Source organism: Notechis scutatus, chromosome Z (genome assembly GCF_049901735.1).
Source record: "Notechis scutatus isolate UNSWTSFEM ecotype Mainland chromosome Z, rNotScu1.2, whole genome shotgun sequence".
Classification (NCBI taxonomy): domain Eukaryota; kingdom Metazoa; phylum Chordata; class Lepidosauria; order Squamata; family Elapidae; genus Notechis; species Notechis scutatus.
This window is the reverse complement of record NC_142025.1, coordinates 102,004,194-102,019,753: the sequence shown is the minus strand read 5'-3', so window position 1 is coordinate 102,019,753 and position 15,560 is coordinate 102,004,194. Positions and strand designations below refer to the sequence as shown.

The window sequence follows — 15,560 nt, the reverse complement described above, 5'->3', positions numbered from 1 at the left end:
TTATCTGTTCAACTTCATATCTTATCCCAGCTTCTCTTTATTTCTCCCTTTCCTTCTATTATTCAAATTATATTTCTTTTACTTTAGATTGTTTACATTCTTTATATCCATCTGTCTTATTTACAATTTAATTATTCTCTTCCAACGTTCTTCTTACATTCTTCTAAGATTTTATTAATTCAAACATGGACATACAAAACACAAAACATAAATACCTAAAACTTCTTTTTGGAAAGCGGCTTACCCCGGGTTACCTCTTTTTATACAGACATAACTCAGATTCATACTCACTTAATATACTATTTCATATCTTAATTAACATTCTGTATTTTCTATATATTTTCTCTCCTCTCACTCTCATAACTCTATTATATTTATTTCATCTCATTTTAAATAATTATACTTGTATCTTTTGTCTGTTCTCTTCAATTATCTATTTATCTTTTCTTCCTAATACAATATTTCTCCTGTAATCACTGGTTGAAGTATGACAACTTTTTATCTTTCCCCTAGATTTGACACTTGAAATGATACATACTTTCCATACTGATTCTGCTTAGCACAAAGTACTACATTTTAAAATAATAAAACAAAAATAAAAAAGGGATTGAGTTTATAGTATGATCAAAACAATATTCCATAGAAAATTAAACTCTATTATTTACTCTTAAACATTTTATATATTCCCTTTAATACATTATTAACTCATAATATTTCAGTTTTCTAACTCAGTTTCAAATACAATCTACAATACAATCTTATGTACTTTTGCAGAATCATATTTTTTTTAATTTAATTTTTACCCTTTATCTCTGAAAAAAAACCTTTTTTTTAGCATCTTGTTTTAAACCTTTATGGCTTCTCTTTCCTTTTTCCCTTCCTTTCTTATCAATTCTGGTCTTTTTGCCCCCCCATCTCTCAAATTCCACTTTTTTGATCTTCCCTCTCTGTTGTGTTTCTCTTTTCTGTTGCTTTCTGGCATTGTATCGATTTTTCCTTTCTTGGTTGCTTTTTTAAGTTCTGAATTCTCCATTTTCTTTCCCCCCTTGTTCTTTTCAGCTATAACTTTTTGTCCATTAAAGATGGCTTCTCCTTCTTCATCCCAGTCCTCTTGTTCTTATATTTCTTGGGACTTCCGGTTTGCAAGGCTTCGGCAGCGGCAGGGATTCGCAACACCGCGCGATCCCTGCTGCGCTCGCTGCCGAGGTGCCTCCGATGCATTTGGATTTGGAGGATATAGCTGCCTTGTAGAGGCAGCTGAAGACGGGGGGACCTGGACAGGGGTTTGGGGGTGTCACAGACCCCCTCCCCAGCTGGCAAAACCCCCTTTTCCTAAGGCGGAGGAGCGGCGGTCAGCAATGGCCGCCACAAAGAAGCCTGCAGCTGGACAAGATTGTGCAGGAGGAAGAAAGTGAAAGTTTTTCTCTGGCTGAACCGGGACAAAGAGGAGCCTTTAAAACCTGGAAACTTGCCTTTTTTATTGCTACATTGTTCCCCAGAAAGACTGTGCAAGCGGCGGAAGAAAGTTGTGAAAGGGAAAGTTATTTTTTCTCACTCTCCTTCCCTACGGAAGTAGCTGATGGAAATTTGGAAAACCTGCTTGGGCAAAGAAGGTAAATAAACCTAAAAATTAAAGCCAAGGGGATAAAAGATTTTGGAACATTGGAATTAAAAATTAAAAGTTTATTGCTATAAGTGGGAAGGAAGAGGCAAAAAACTTATTCTAAGACTCTATTGAAGAAGACTGCTTGAAGTTTATAAGATTAGAAATTAATGACAATAAGGCTTCTAAAAATTATTTTGAAACTGTCTAATTGAATCTCACCCCAGGAGGAGGGGGGGAAAAAAAGAAGAAGAAAGTGTTAATGGAACAGTTTTGATTTGGATTGCTTTGTGACTTTGTGACTCTGGGATTTTTGGGGAACTATTTCTTGAAAGACTAAAAACATTTGGGTTGCTCTTTTAAAAATAAAAAAAAAATTAAAAATGGCATCTCTGCAAGAATTACAAATGGAATTTCAAAAGCTACAAGAAGAGAAACAAGAAGGCAAGGGCTCTTTTGGATCTATCTTTCATTTTTTGGAAATGGCGATTTCCACTTACCAAGAAAAAAAGTCATGCAACCACATTTTGATGCTCAGCAAAAGGCCCCATATTTATGGCGGTGTGCAACACCCAATGGTCATGAGACTGTGGTTTGTGACATTTTTGCCATAAGAATTTACTTAAAGGTCATGGTTGCAAAGATACTTTTTCATCACCATTATAATTATGAATAGTCTATAAACGGGAGTGCTGCTAAATGAAAACTATCTGTACAAATGATTATCAGCCTTTCCTGACTTGGTACTCTCCCAATGTGTGGAGAAAATAAATCATAATAAGATTGGGGAAGGCCAGATTACTTGAAAATTTTCTCTCATGGAGTAAATGTAGACTTATCTGAAATCCCTGATGCTCTAGGGATTATACACTGTATGACTCTAGCAGAGAAAATTCAGAGAAATACACTAAGTTATTGAACTTTCCTACATGAGTTGCTTACAATTATCTGATAAATATCTTAGGTTGATAGTCAGTGCTGGTGGTGTTGTCTCATCACAAGATAGTCATCAATGCAATGACTCATGGACAAGAGTGCAGCATAACAGTATTATGGTTAATTATTGTTCACCACCGCTACATTTTACATGTCCAGCTGTAGTGCATACAGCATTCTAAACTGAACACAGGGTAAACGGAATTTAATTACTGTGTTTCCATAAGCATGCTATAGCCAAACCAAAGGAATTATATTATGACTCACAATCAAATTCACACAGGATGTTAAGACAGTGAGTGGCCAACAACATGATGAACCATAGACTACCCTGTCCCATTTTCACATAGTTTACAGTAATGTGTTGTGCAGATCTAACTGATGAGAAGGCTGAGACATGAAAACAAATGTGCAGAACTTTCTTGTTTCACTTCATAAACTTCTGCACCGCATGTGGTTTTCTTAAAGTTCTGGCCAATTATCTCAAATGGATTTAACTAGTTATAGGAAAGAGTTTTTTTTCTTCTGCAAGAACTGGTAAGCACCCGTGATACCCCACCCTATGCTCTAGAGTGACATGGGCGAAGAACACCCTATTGAAAAAGATAATATGAAGCAAATGGGGGGGAAATAGTTCTTCAAGATGGTCAGGATCAATAATCAATCCAGGGGCCCAGCTAGCACAGCAGAAAGGGACAAAGTGGTGCAGAAGCATAGAAGTCAACAAATGGTACAGTTCTTTCATACTGTACAAAATGGTCCAGCTCAATATCCTTTGAGTTGCAACTATTTCTAGATGTGAGCAGATAAGAAACTGAATCTTGAAGACAAGGACTTAAGAAAGAATGTGGGCATGCTTCTGCAAGTGGTGATTGTCCTTACCCAGAGATGGATTATCCAAGGTTTTTCAACACCCTTTTGTAGTCATGTCAACATTTTGATGAGATGTCATGAATTTGGATAGCGATTTCCAGGACAGCATGGTCTGGGCATGCATAAGCGCACAAACGTGCCTACCGTCTCTGTCCTATTGTTTCTTTTTTTTCTTATTCTTATCCATTTCATGTATTTATAACCATGTTTATACTTACACCTGTTATCTAATAATTGTTTGACAAAATAAAATAATAAATAAATAAATAAATGGTGCCTTAACACTTGCAGAGAGTCAAGGCTGTTATTTTATAATCCCACCCCCCCAAATCTTATTCCCCTCCCAAATGGACTGATTTTTCCCATTAGGGAACATTAATGGACAAAAGTCTTAAATATTCCCCTATAGGTAAAGATTCCCCATGCATATATGTGCTAGTCGTTTCCGGTTTTAGGGGGTGGTGCTCATCTCCATTACAAAGCCGAAGAGTCAGCGCTGTCCGAAGATGTCTCTGTGATCATGTGGCCAGCATGATTAAATGCTGAAGGTGCACGGAACGCTGTTACCTTCCTACCAAAGTGGTCCCTATTTTTCTACTTGCATTTTTACATGCTTTCGAACTGCTAGGCTGGCAAAAGCTGGGACAAGTAATGGGAGCTCACTCTGTTATGTGGTGCTAGGGATTCGAACTGCCCACCTTTCTGATCGATAAGTTCAGCGTCTTAGCCACTGAGCCACCGCATCCCTGTATTCCCCTATCTGTACCCCCAAAATAATTAAAAAGTTGGTCCTGCTTATTCCAGTCAGATCAGGTCATTACAGGACTAATAGTTAAAGCATCAGATTATGAGCCAGGAGACTTGAATTCTAGTCCCACCTTAGACATAAAAGCCAGCTAGTTGACCTTGAGTCAGTCAATCTCTCTCAGATCAACTCATCTCACAGAGTTTTTGTGGGAAAAATAGGAAGAGGAATGAGTTAGGTCTGCTTGCTGTCTTGAGTTATTTGTATAAATAAAGAGAAATATATATTAATTTACATCCCCTGTGGACCTTGGAAACCAGAATTAAAAAGACAGCCAGCCTCTAAATGCAACAAGTCATTTATTTCTACACACAATGGTTTTCAAGTGACAATGGCTGACTTCACTTAACATAGTAAATCAAAATGAAACTAATCACATTGTGGTTTAACAAAGTTGGTGTACCCAATCTGGGATAGCTTTAAATCCAGCTGAGCTTACTTCCACATAGCTGGGTGTGCATAGAATGCAGCCTACTTATTAGACAATATATCTATTGCCATTTGCATTGCTTTCATCAGCTTTTTCAGTAAATATATGCTGAAGTGGGAAATGTCTTTTGGATCAGTAGATGATGCTTAACTTACCAAATAGCAGTGGTCAAACATTGAAAAGGAAACTTTTTCCCTTCAATGATAAAGTACAGTTTTTGGAAAGAATGCTCATGAAGAACATTCTTTGTGCAGAGCAAAACATTGCCAGCCAATGTGCTTTGTCTAAAAATCTGTAATCTACTCTGTTTTCCTAGACTATCCTGTTTGTCTAGAGAAAAACTGGAATATCTCACTGTTTTATTTTAAATTAACATTTTTACTAACTCATAAATTGAAATTAACTCTGCTATGTTTTGTTTTTTACACAAGTCAATCCATGCTTTTTAAACAAGCCAATCCATGAAGCGGGCTTGTTATGATATTACCAATGCTAGATGAAGAATAGAAAGATTGTGATTGGGTGTGTGTGCAGGGGGAGACTTTGGCAGTAGTTTCAGTTAGTATTTTTCAAACTCAGCAGCTTTAAGAAGAAGAATTCTGGGAGTTGAAATATACACTTCTTAAAGTTGCTCAGGGTTGAGAACCACTGCTTAAGATGAAAGCCTTGTTGGGCCAGGATTCCTTTGCATGATAGGACTGAAATGCTCCTGGAAGGGTCATATAAATTGCCTGTTTGCGTTAAGCTTTTTGATGCCTGCGGATGTGGAATGTATTTATGTAATTGTGAATTCAATTGGATTTATCCATATTTAATGCAGATCTTTCCACAATTATGTGAATGTCTTCTTTCTTTCAGTTTGGATCAATTTGTCTCTTTCTACCAATGATTATAAATAATTGCTCCAAACAGCAGAGGCAATGAAGCCATACAATAATCAAATTAGAAATAATCTATCTGTAATTGACTTTAGAAAGCAAGCATTTTTAACATACTTTCAAATTGTCAAAAAACTAACCAGTGTTGTCTTTTCTTTGATTCCAGGCATTCTGTTGGTGTGGAAATTAGAGCTGTTGAAGGTGGATTGAACACGTGGATCTGTAGGTAGTGAGCAAGAAACATACCATGCCTGTCCTATCTGAAGATTCAGGTATTAGAATTTCTGATACCTTAATCATGATGTCATTCTTGGTTTATGTTTTAGAAAATGTGCTTTTCTCTAACTATCTTACATAGAACTGAAGGTCCAGAAGCCTTTAAAGATAAGCCAGTTTCTAGTGCTATTTATTTACTGATCTGAACCCTTGCATTGGTTTAAAATAAGCTGATAATAAAAAACCAAAGCTAAAGTATCAACAATAAAAGGAAACCTAATCTCAGTAGACCAATATAAAATGGGGAAAAACAAACAAAAAGCTGTACCCTTTGGCCATTTGTTTTTCAGATTATAAGTCAGTTTTCCCTGATCTGGTGGTCCTGAGGTAAGGCTAGTACAACTAAATTGGGACAGAATTCCCAATGGATGTTTGGAAGATATAGTCACTCTAAATATATCAGATTTAGAGTTGTTATAGTCTTAGAAAGGGGAGTTATAGTAATTGACAATGTGGCCACATCTACCATGCCACTAGTTCCAAGTTTTTTCAAACTTGGAACTTTAAAATGTGTGAACTTCAACTCCCAGAATTCTGCAACCAGCCAAACTGGTTTGGGAATTCTGGGAATTGAAGTCCATAAATCTTGAAATTCTCAAGTTTGAAAAACTGCACCAGATGGTAACTGTTGACTCCCAGTGAAAAATAAATACATTCAGTTTGATTTTGTTTTATGTGCTTTACTTTTTTATACAATATTTTAAAATGTTTATATTTTGGCACCTATGTCATTGCATGGGATCACAAGACAGTGATGGCCCCAGCCCAGAAGTTGCTAATATCTATTCTAAGAACAATGAAGTTCTGTCTTTCTCTTGACTCTAGTTTGCTTTTCCAGCTGATGTCCAGCATTCAAGGATGTACACGGTGCTTAAGGCTGGTTCTCCTTGAGATAAGTCACTCCAGAGGTGGTATTCAGCAGGTTCTGACCAGTTCTGGAGAACCGGTAGCGGAAATTTTGAGTAGTTCGGAGAACCGGCAAATACCACCTCTGACTGGAGATTTTACAGTATCCTTTCCCCTGCCACGCCCACCAAGCCACGCCCACAGAACCGGTAGTAAAATATTTTGAGTCACTCCCATTGTAAGAAGCCATTTGCACAGATTTGGAATAGTTTTCAAATAATCCCTTTTTTTTTCTTATCTGTCTGATTTTAACTCTGATCCTGCTGGTGTGGAGCTCTGACCTTACAGTACATATACAAAAAAAATGGTGTAAAAATGATGATAATCAGATAAATGAAGCAGCTACAATTGGTTGCTAAAAGCAATCTTATATTCAGTGGAATAAATAAAAGTTGCACAACCTACAAAGAAAAGGATTTTTGAAAGCCTGGGTATCAAAATAATAGCAGAACATGCTAAGCAATTTTCCTGGAGAGATGGAACTCTAAGAGTAGGCCTCAGGATGGAAAGTACCTTTTCTATTGTCAGTGTTGTTGTTTGGCTGATGGGAAAGAGAGAGAGAGAAAAAGACAGAGAACAACCTAGCACCAGACTTGAACAGTCTTGTCCAATAAATTAAAATTTGGATTTGGAACTGGAATCTCCATCAGAAATGTGAAAAGTAAATTTTAAAGAATTCTGGGAGTTGAAGTCCAGACATTTTAAAAGTTGCAAGTTTGAAGACATGCTTTAAGGGATTTATTCTTCCAATTTTCTGGCTTGAAGCTGATATTTCAAAGTAATGTTGTAAAGTCCTTCTTTGGGACAGATTAAACTTCTGTAAAATGCTATTTTACAATTTGACCATGGGCATTCTGACCAGTCCCTTTTATATTGATCCTTTAGGTTTGCATGAGACGCTTGCCCTCCTGACCTCACAGCTGAGGCCTGACTCCAATCATAAGGAGGAGATGGTATTCCTGAAAGACATTTTTAGTGAGAGAAGTCTCAGCTGCTTAATGAAAGTAAATATTTTTCTATAGAGAAAATCTTTCTGTTAGCTTCCTAGTTTTTCTCTTTACCTAACATTCAAACCTGGGGCTCAAAACTGGACATTGTAATGTGTGAATATGCTCCAGAGCATGTTTCTGAGCACACATAAAGTTTTGTGAACACCCACAACATACATTCCATAGTTGCTCAAAGGTACTTGGCTTGGCATACTTTGAGTTTTCACCCAGGCTGTGGCCTTTTGTTGGCTTAATAATAATAAAGATTTTACATAATCTAGAGTCCAGTGTATAATAAGAAAATGGTGGAAACTAAGACTGCCAGAATCTATCAAACTTTTAGAATATGGTGTTGCATTTTCTTTGTGGGCTATTGATCTTAATAAGCAGAATCTGAGATGGTGGTGATAGGAATCAAGATGGCAGCGATGACTATGCAATTAAGGTCCTCACATGATGTTCAAGTACTCAATTAAGCATCATGTGAGGGCACATACAGAAGACCTGGGCTTCAATTATACAGTTGTTGCTATCTATTTGTGGGTGGTTGTTCTTTTTATCCCTACTCCATCCCTGTGGAAGCTTCCAATGACCCCTGGAGAAACAGCTTTGGTTGGTCTAAACTCTAAAGCTCTTCTGATGTTCTTAGGATATAATCGGTGAAAGCTCAATAATGCCTTTCCACTTCACAACATACAATTTCCTGCTTGAATGCACTGATTATATGCATTGGATTTGGAAATATTTGGAAAACAAAACATGTGATAATTCTTTGGTTTCTTGTGACCATGAATGGGAAATAACATTTTCTAAAGGGATGACAAATTGAAACCGTTTACAACAGCATGGACAAATTTAAAAAAAAGTGATGGGGAAGAAATCAATTTGGAAAGTTCTGCTTGAATAAAAGACTATGTCTGTTTAACTTTTCTTGTAAAATAAGAATACAATCCAATCTGATTGAAACTTGACAACCTCGATACTTGCTGGTATTTTTACCCCACACACATGATAGAATTTCTGAAAATAACCTGTCAATTGGATGGAAAACATTTAAGTTGTAGGCTTAGAAAGCTGGGTTTTAATTGAAAATAGTGAAACTTGGGCTCCTGAAAACTAATGCATAATTCATGAATGAAAAGGAAAATGCAATTGAGAGGAATGAAATGTTAAGAAAAACTAGTCAATTGCGTTTTTTCATATCATTCCTCTGGTTCTAATCACATAGATATTTTGTTAGCATATCAGACAGAATGAATGAAAGTTTGTCAGTGAAATAATTCCTAATTTTAAGGTGCTATTTAAACAGAGGGTTTAATGGCTAGAGGGAGGAGGGGATGTCTATTAAGTGAGAGTGTCTGTTAAATCCAGTGGGCCTTTATGCATGCATGTTTTATGTATTATATGTTTTACATGGATGTAAACTGACAAATGTATATAGGTAGTCCTCAACTAGAGTCTACAATTATGGTTGAAAGTCATCATGTTTGTTAACTGGCCCATCACATGACACACCCCATATTACAACCTTTTTTGCAGCGGTGGTTAAGTGAATGAGGTGGTGATAAAGAGAAATGTGGGCCAGTTGCTGAGTTTTGAAAATGTGACCTTGTGACTGTAGGGGAGGGGTGGCCATTGGAACTTTTTCAGGATCTGTCATAATTTTGAATGGGGGCTAAGCCACCAGTCATAAGCCAAGGAATATCTGTATATAAAATGACTACCAGGATTTTATGCATGTGCACCAACATGCAGTATGGCTAGATTTTGTCTGTTTTGGCCAAGTTTGCTAAACAAGGTTTGTAAAATGAAAAGTTCACTGAAGTTGTTTACAAGGTTGTCATATTGCTAAAGAACTTTTAACTGTTTCATGGAATGGAAGAGTCTGTACTGTTCTCTCAACATAGATCTATAGTTCAGCATCCTGGTGAATGGGAGTTAAATATGCAAAGCAAAAACCACAATTTAGCTATAGAGGGGCAGCATTTTAGCCCACAAATAATTGTACTGATATTTCTGTTTTTAAACAAATTGGATCTTGCTGTAAATGAATCTATTTGTGAAAGTGCCTTTATTCAAACAAACAAACAAGCACACTGAATCTCTTTGAAATAAGCTTGATAATAAAGCTTGTGTTCAGGATCTTTGCTCACACTTTGAAAGGAAAGAAAACCATTAAAATATATAGATTTTTAGATTTGTTAATGTTGTTTTTTGATAACATGGCCTACAAAGCTCTCTGCAGAACTTGGAGACTGTATTTTCAGTTAATAACAATGGACAGAAACACTATAATTCAAAAGAAATACAAGTACATGAATTCTATTTCTGAAGCAATGAATGCCTAGTGTTGATATTTGTACTGTACCAACAGTGAATAGCTCTCCTTTAAAAAATTCTTTGGGATGAGTTATGAGTTGTTACAGGAGATGTCATTTTTTTCAAACTATTAATCAATTTGGAATCATAAAGTATGCTGCGGATTTCCTGCAAAACAGTAGTCATAGCATGGGATTCACAAGATGATTGCTATATTTGGTTGTTGTCAATCAGAGAATACCCAGAAGGCAACTTGTTGTATCTTAACCATGATCAGTCTGGCTAAGAAATTGTGTGCAACCTTCTGGGGACTATTGTATACTGCACCAACAGTGCATAGTTCTCCTTTAAAAATCTTATAATTCTTTGTATAGTTCCCAGAAGCCAAATTATGTATTTGTTCAAAATATTAACTTCATGGCATGCCCAAGAAATGCCCAGGGAAGAGAGTAAGCAACTAGTAAGAAATCAAAGAGTGTAGTATGTAGAGTTCAAGGAATGTAATCAATATTCAAAGAATAGAATGGGATTGGCAAAATGGGATTGGAAAAATGCTTGACCAAATATTTAGCTCCCTGATTAGCATATATAAGATTACAGTCTGATAGAAAAACTGGAAACTTTGACACACAATCCTTTTGATAAGGAGTCAAGGTGCCCGACCTTTTGTATAGATATTTGGTTTTCAAATGGCTGCAGTTCAAAAAGTGGTCAGAGAATGGGGGGGACGGAACTGGTGTCTCAGCGGTACAGCATGCGATCTTGAAGCTCCAAGATCGCCGCTGATATCTCCATTGCAGGACGGTCCCACTGGACCTAAACCGTCCTGTAGAGATGGTGATTAAAGAATCCTGTCAATCCCAGGGACATTGCAAAGTCCCTGGTTGATCCAGGAAAAGCCCTTTTTACCAGCGGCAGAGAGGCAGCCTTCCAAGCTGCTGAAGCTGGGACAGCTCTGGAACGGAAGAGATTGGAAAGAAAGTGTGTCAGCTTGGTGACATGAACTTTTACTTATTATTTCTTGGAGAGGACACCCTGGAAAAATTAAAGTGGACTAAAAGTGAAGAGAAAAGAATTTAAGTGGTGTGATTAATTGTCAAAGTGAAAGTTTTTTTCTTTTTTCCCTTTTTATTGCAACTTTGAATTTGGCAAAGCTGTTTAACTTTAAGCTGGACTGGTACTTTTTAATCTTTTTATTTTTGTTTGTATTTCTTTCTCCCTTTTTTAAACAACCCTTTTGAAAATCCCTTTTTGACTAACAAGCACTTGGGCAGATCATAATCCAGTGTCAGTTATTTGGAAAGGATACAAGAGGAGATCTAGATGGACTTTCAATAATATGATACTGAAAGAAAAAAACTTTAAACAGAAAATAGAGAAAGAACTTGTTTTCTTCTTCAAAGAAAATAGAAAATAGAATACATCTTTACAGAATCTCTGGGACACGATGAAGGCCTACACAAGAGGCTTGATAATAGATTATACTAGGAGAAGAAACATAAAACAGAAAGAGACATTTAAGACATTAGAGGATGACTATAAAAGACTGGAAAAAGATTTACAGATGTTCCCACAAAAAAGACATTAAAAATAAAATGGATATAATTAAACATAAAATGGGACTAATGGAAAAAAGGAATTAGCACAAAAAATTAAAAATGCAAAACAGAATTACTTTGAAGATACAAATTAACCAGGCAGATGGCTAGCTTATAAACTGAGAAAGGAAAGAGAAGCAAGAAGAATTAGTCAATTGATAAATAAAGAAGGACAGGTTTGCTATGGAAATGAGGAGAAGAAGAAAAAATATACAAGACTACTATGGAAAACTATACTTTCAAGAGAATATTCAAGAAGAAAAAGTTAAACAATATCTTCAGAAAGCAAACCTACCTCAGATACCCAAAAACATTGAAACAATGTTAGAAGGAAGTATAACAATGATGAAATTAACAGAAGCCTTAAAAAAACAGAATGCTGGGAAAGCACCAGGTCCAGATGGTTTGCCAGTGGAATTTTACAAGACTTTTCAGGAAATATTGAATCTTCATCTTTTAGAACTTATGAATGAAGTTATGTTAAAGAAAAGGATACCAAAACACGGTGAGAAGCATGCATTACACTTATACCGAAGGAAGGTGCAGACCTACAGCAAGTTAAAAATTATAGACCTATATCTTTATTGAACTCAGACTATAAAATCTTTGCTTCAATTCTGGCAGAAAGACTAAAAAGATACTTAAATAATTTTATTCATACTGATCAAAATGGATTTCTCCCAAAGAGACAAATCAAAGACAATGTGAGAATCATTTTGAATACTCTGGAATATTATGAAGCACACCTTGACAAGCAAATGGCCTTGATGTTTCTAGATGCTCAAAAAGCCTTCGACAATGTGAGTTGGCGATTTATTTTACTGCAATTGATACAAATGGGCTTTGGTAAGAAATTTATCCAAGCCATTGAAACAATATACCATGAACAAACTGCAGAGGTGATGGTGAATGGAGAATTAACAGAATCCATAGATATAAGAAAAGGGTCAAGGCAAGGCTGTCCATTGTCGCCTCTGCTGTTTGTGTTAACGTTGGAAGTCTTGAATAGGAATATCAGAGAAGAAAAAGTAATAAAAGGAATGAAAATTAAAAAGGAGGAGTATAAGTTGCAAGCTTTTTCAGATGACCTGGTATTTATATTAGAAGACCCATTGGAAACAGCACCCAAATTAATAGAAAAAATAGAAGAATATGGAAAAGTAGCAGGTTTGAGAATAAACAAAGACAAAACAAAGATATTAACAAAGAATATATTAGCAAGACAAAAGAAAGAGTTGGAAGAAATTTTAAAAATACAGGTCATGAACAAGGTTAAATATTTAGGGATTCATATTACACCAGTACGCTGAAGGAAGATAACTATGTTAAACTCAAACAGCAGATTGCAACAGATTTGATGAAATGGGAAAAATTGCAACTATCATTAATTGGGAGAATATCCACAATTAAGATGAATATATTGCCTAGAATTTTATATTTATTCCAGACAATTCCTATTCGATTAGGGAAAGAGTTTTTTGAAGATTTAAATAGAATTGTGTTGAAATATATTTGGCAGGGTAAAAAAGCAAGAATAAAATTAAAACCGTTACAAGATGCAAGAATAAGAGGAGGGTTTGCCTTGCCCAACTGGGAGCTATATTACCAGGCGACAAGTTTGATGTGGGTAAAGGATTGGATAACACTAAGTAGATTATTGACTTTAGAAGGCCATAACTTGCTGCTGGGATGGCATGCCTTTCTCTGGTATAAGGGAACTAAAACCCAGGGGTATTTTAGAAGACATTATATTCGTGAGGCATTGTTTTTGAACTGGGAGAAGATAAAAAGATTCCAACATGGATATCAACTATTGAAGCTTTTTCTTATCCAATAATATATAAAAAGGAACAATAGATATGGGGAGATATTGAATGAAAAGGGTGAACTTAAATCTATGCAAGAGTTGGAAGAACAAGGTGTAAAAATCAATTGGTTTTCATATTTGCAAATACAATCTAGGTTTGATAAAGACTCTAAGGTAGAAGGTATTTACGACAAGTTGACTGATTTAGATAAAAATTTAATGAAAAGGTAATTAAAAACTTTATGGACATCTATTAGAATTTAAATTGGAGGAGGAACAAGTCAAAGAAATGATGATTGCTTGGGGGAAAAATTTTGGATATGGGATTGATTTAGAGAAATGGCAAAAATTGTGGTCTCAAAATTATAAAATGACAATGTCAATTGCATATAAAGAAAATTTGTATAAGATGTTTTACAGGTGGCACTTACCCCCGACGAGACTTGTGACAATGTTTAAGAATAAAGATAAATGCTTGAAATGTCATCAGATACCTGGTTCATATTACCATATATGGTGGACATGTTCGGACGTGAAGAAATATTGGACTAAAATCCACACATGGTTGGAAAAAAATGATAAAACAATATATAGACTTTAAACCAGAGATCTTTTTATTGGGAGTCATACTGGACATATACAATAAAGAACTGAAATATTTGATTGTAAATGTTTTAAGAGCGGCTAGAATTGTATTTGTGAAGAACTGGAAAAATGACAAAATACCTATGCAGGAGGAAGTTATCAAAAAAATTATGGACTGTGCTGAAATGAGTAAATGGACATTTGAAATTAGAGAACAAGAAGACAAGAAATTTTATATGATATGGGATTTGTTTTACCAATGGTTGGATAAAAAGGCATGGTAATGTAATAGATTAGATAATTCTGTGATAGAAATTTAATAGATTGATATAAAACATAATATAGATACATATAACCACTGGTTGAAAGTATAACACAAATTTTAAGGTTAAACTTGGAACATCTCGTATAAAATGATGGAATAAATAGTTTAGTCATGGATAATTAATAACTGATAAATATATAAGCATATGTTAGTTTGACAATGTGAAGACTGATATAAATTGTGAGTAAATGATTACAAAAGGATAGCACAAAAGATATGTAACCAACTGACACACTGTATGTATATAAAATGGAAGATGGTTTTATGTTTTTATGTTTTGTATGTATATATATGTTTGTTTTTAAAAATAAAAAATTTGAAAAAAAAAGTGGTCAGAATTTCATTTGAGTGAATTTTAAGGGGCTACAACATTTATTTAAGCCTAACTAAAATTAAATAAAATTAATTAACTAATTATTATTAAGTATTACATTATAATTATACATTATATTCTAATGACATTTATATATTATTATATATACAGTATTACAATTATTATTCAATATTATTTATTGGCCTAAACCGAATTAATAAAGAATTCAAAACCATTAATATGCAATTCCTTACATGTTACTGTATTACTTTTAAAAATCACAAATAAATAAATACATGGTAACTCATAACTCATGAAGAAAATTTGGGGCGCTGGAGGATTGCTCACACCATAAAATATTTGGCTTTGGGGACAGAATATGATTTTTCTTGTTTTCAAAGAGACACTGAGTTGTAGAGAGGAGATCCTCACCCCTCTCCCATGACTTCTGGCCAGCCTGGCATCTGCTGCTTTCCCACCTAAAGGGTATTTATTTTGCAGCCTGCCATCTCAGCCCTCAAGCATCCTGTGCTATGAAAATAAAAACGGCAAAAGCCATCAGGCAGCAGATGCTGCTATAGCCACACAGATATATATTTTTTTTAAAAAAACCTGTTATGTTCTAGCTACCATATAGATTCTCAAACTGATTGTCTGAGATTAAAATGAGAAATTGAGCAAGCTTTTCTTTTCCAGAGTCTCAAATGTTGGATATTTCACTTGGTTGAAATAAATCATTGTCTTGAAAGGATCAGTTTCTTAGATAGCTCCAACAACTGGATGTTTTGTATGTGTGTACATGTGTATATTGTCTGTTCTCTGTTTCAGATTCATGAAAAATTGTGCCATTATGAACAACACAGTCCGGTCCCAGTACTGCATAGTGCCTCTGCTCTTGCTGAAGATGTAAGTTCAAC

General features: G+C 35.3%; 1 protein-coding gene across 2 annotated transcripts in view; it reads left to right on the top strand.

Annotated features, from left to right (window-relative positions):
* The window catches only part of MPP3 (MAGUK p55 scaffold protein 3), a 93,515-nt gene that overhangs the window by 8,213 nt on the left and 69,742 nt on the right, over window positions 1-15,560 (top strand). The window contains exons 2-4 of one of the 2 annotated variants that reach the window (XM_026669673.2): window positions 5,692-5,797; window positions 7,593-7,711; window positions 15,472-15,549. In XM_026669673.2, the coding sequence (XP_026525458.1) occupies window positions 5,773-5,797; window positions 7,593-7,711; window positions 15,472-15,549 (222 nt within the window). In that variant the 5' untranslated portion in view covers window positions 5,692-5,772. The remainder of the gene's footprint in view (window positions 1-5,691; window positions 5,798-7,592; window positions 7,712-15,471; window positions 15,550-15,560) is intronic. The other variant, XM_087947059.1, reaches the window with a different exon arrangement.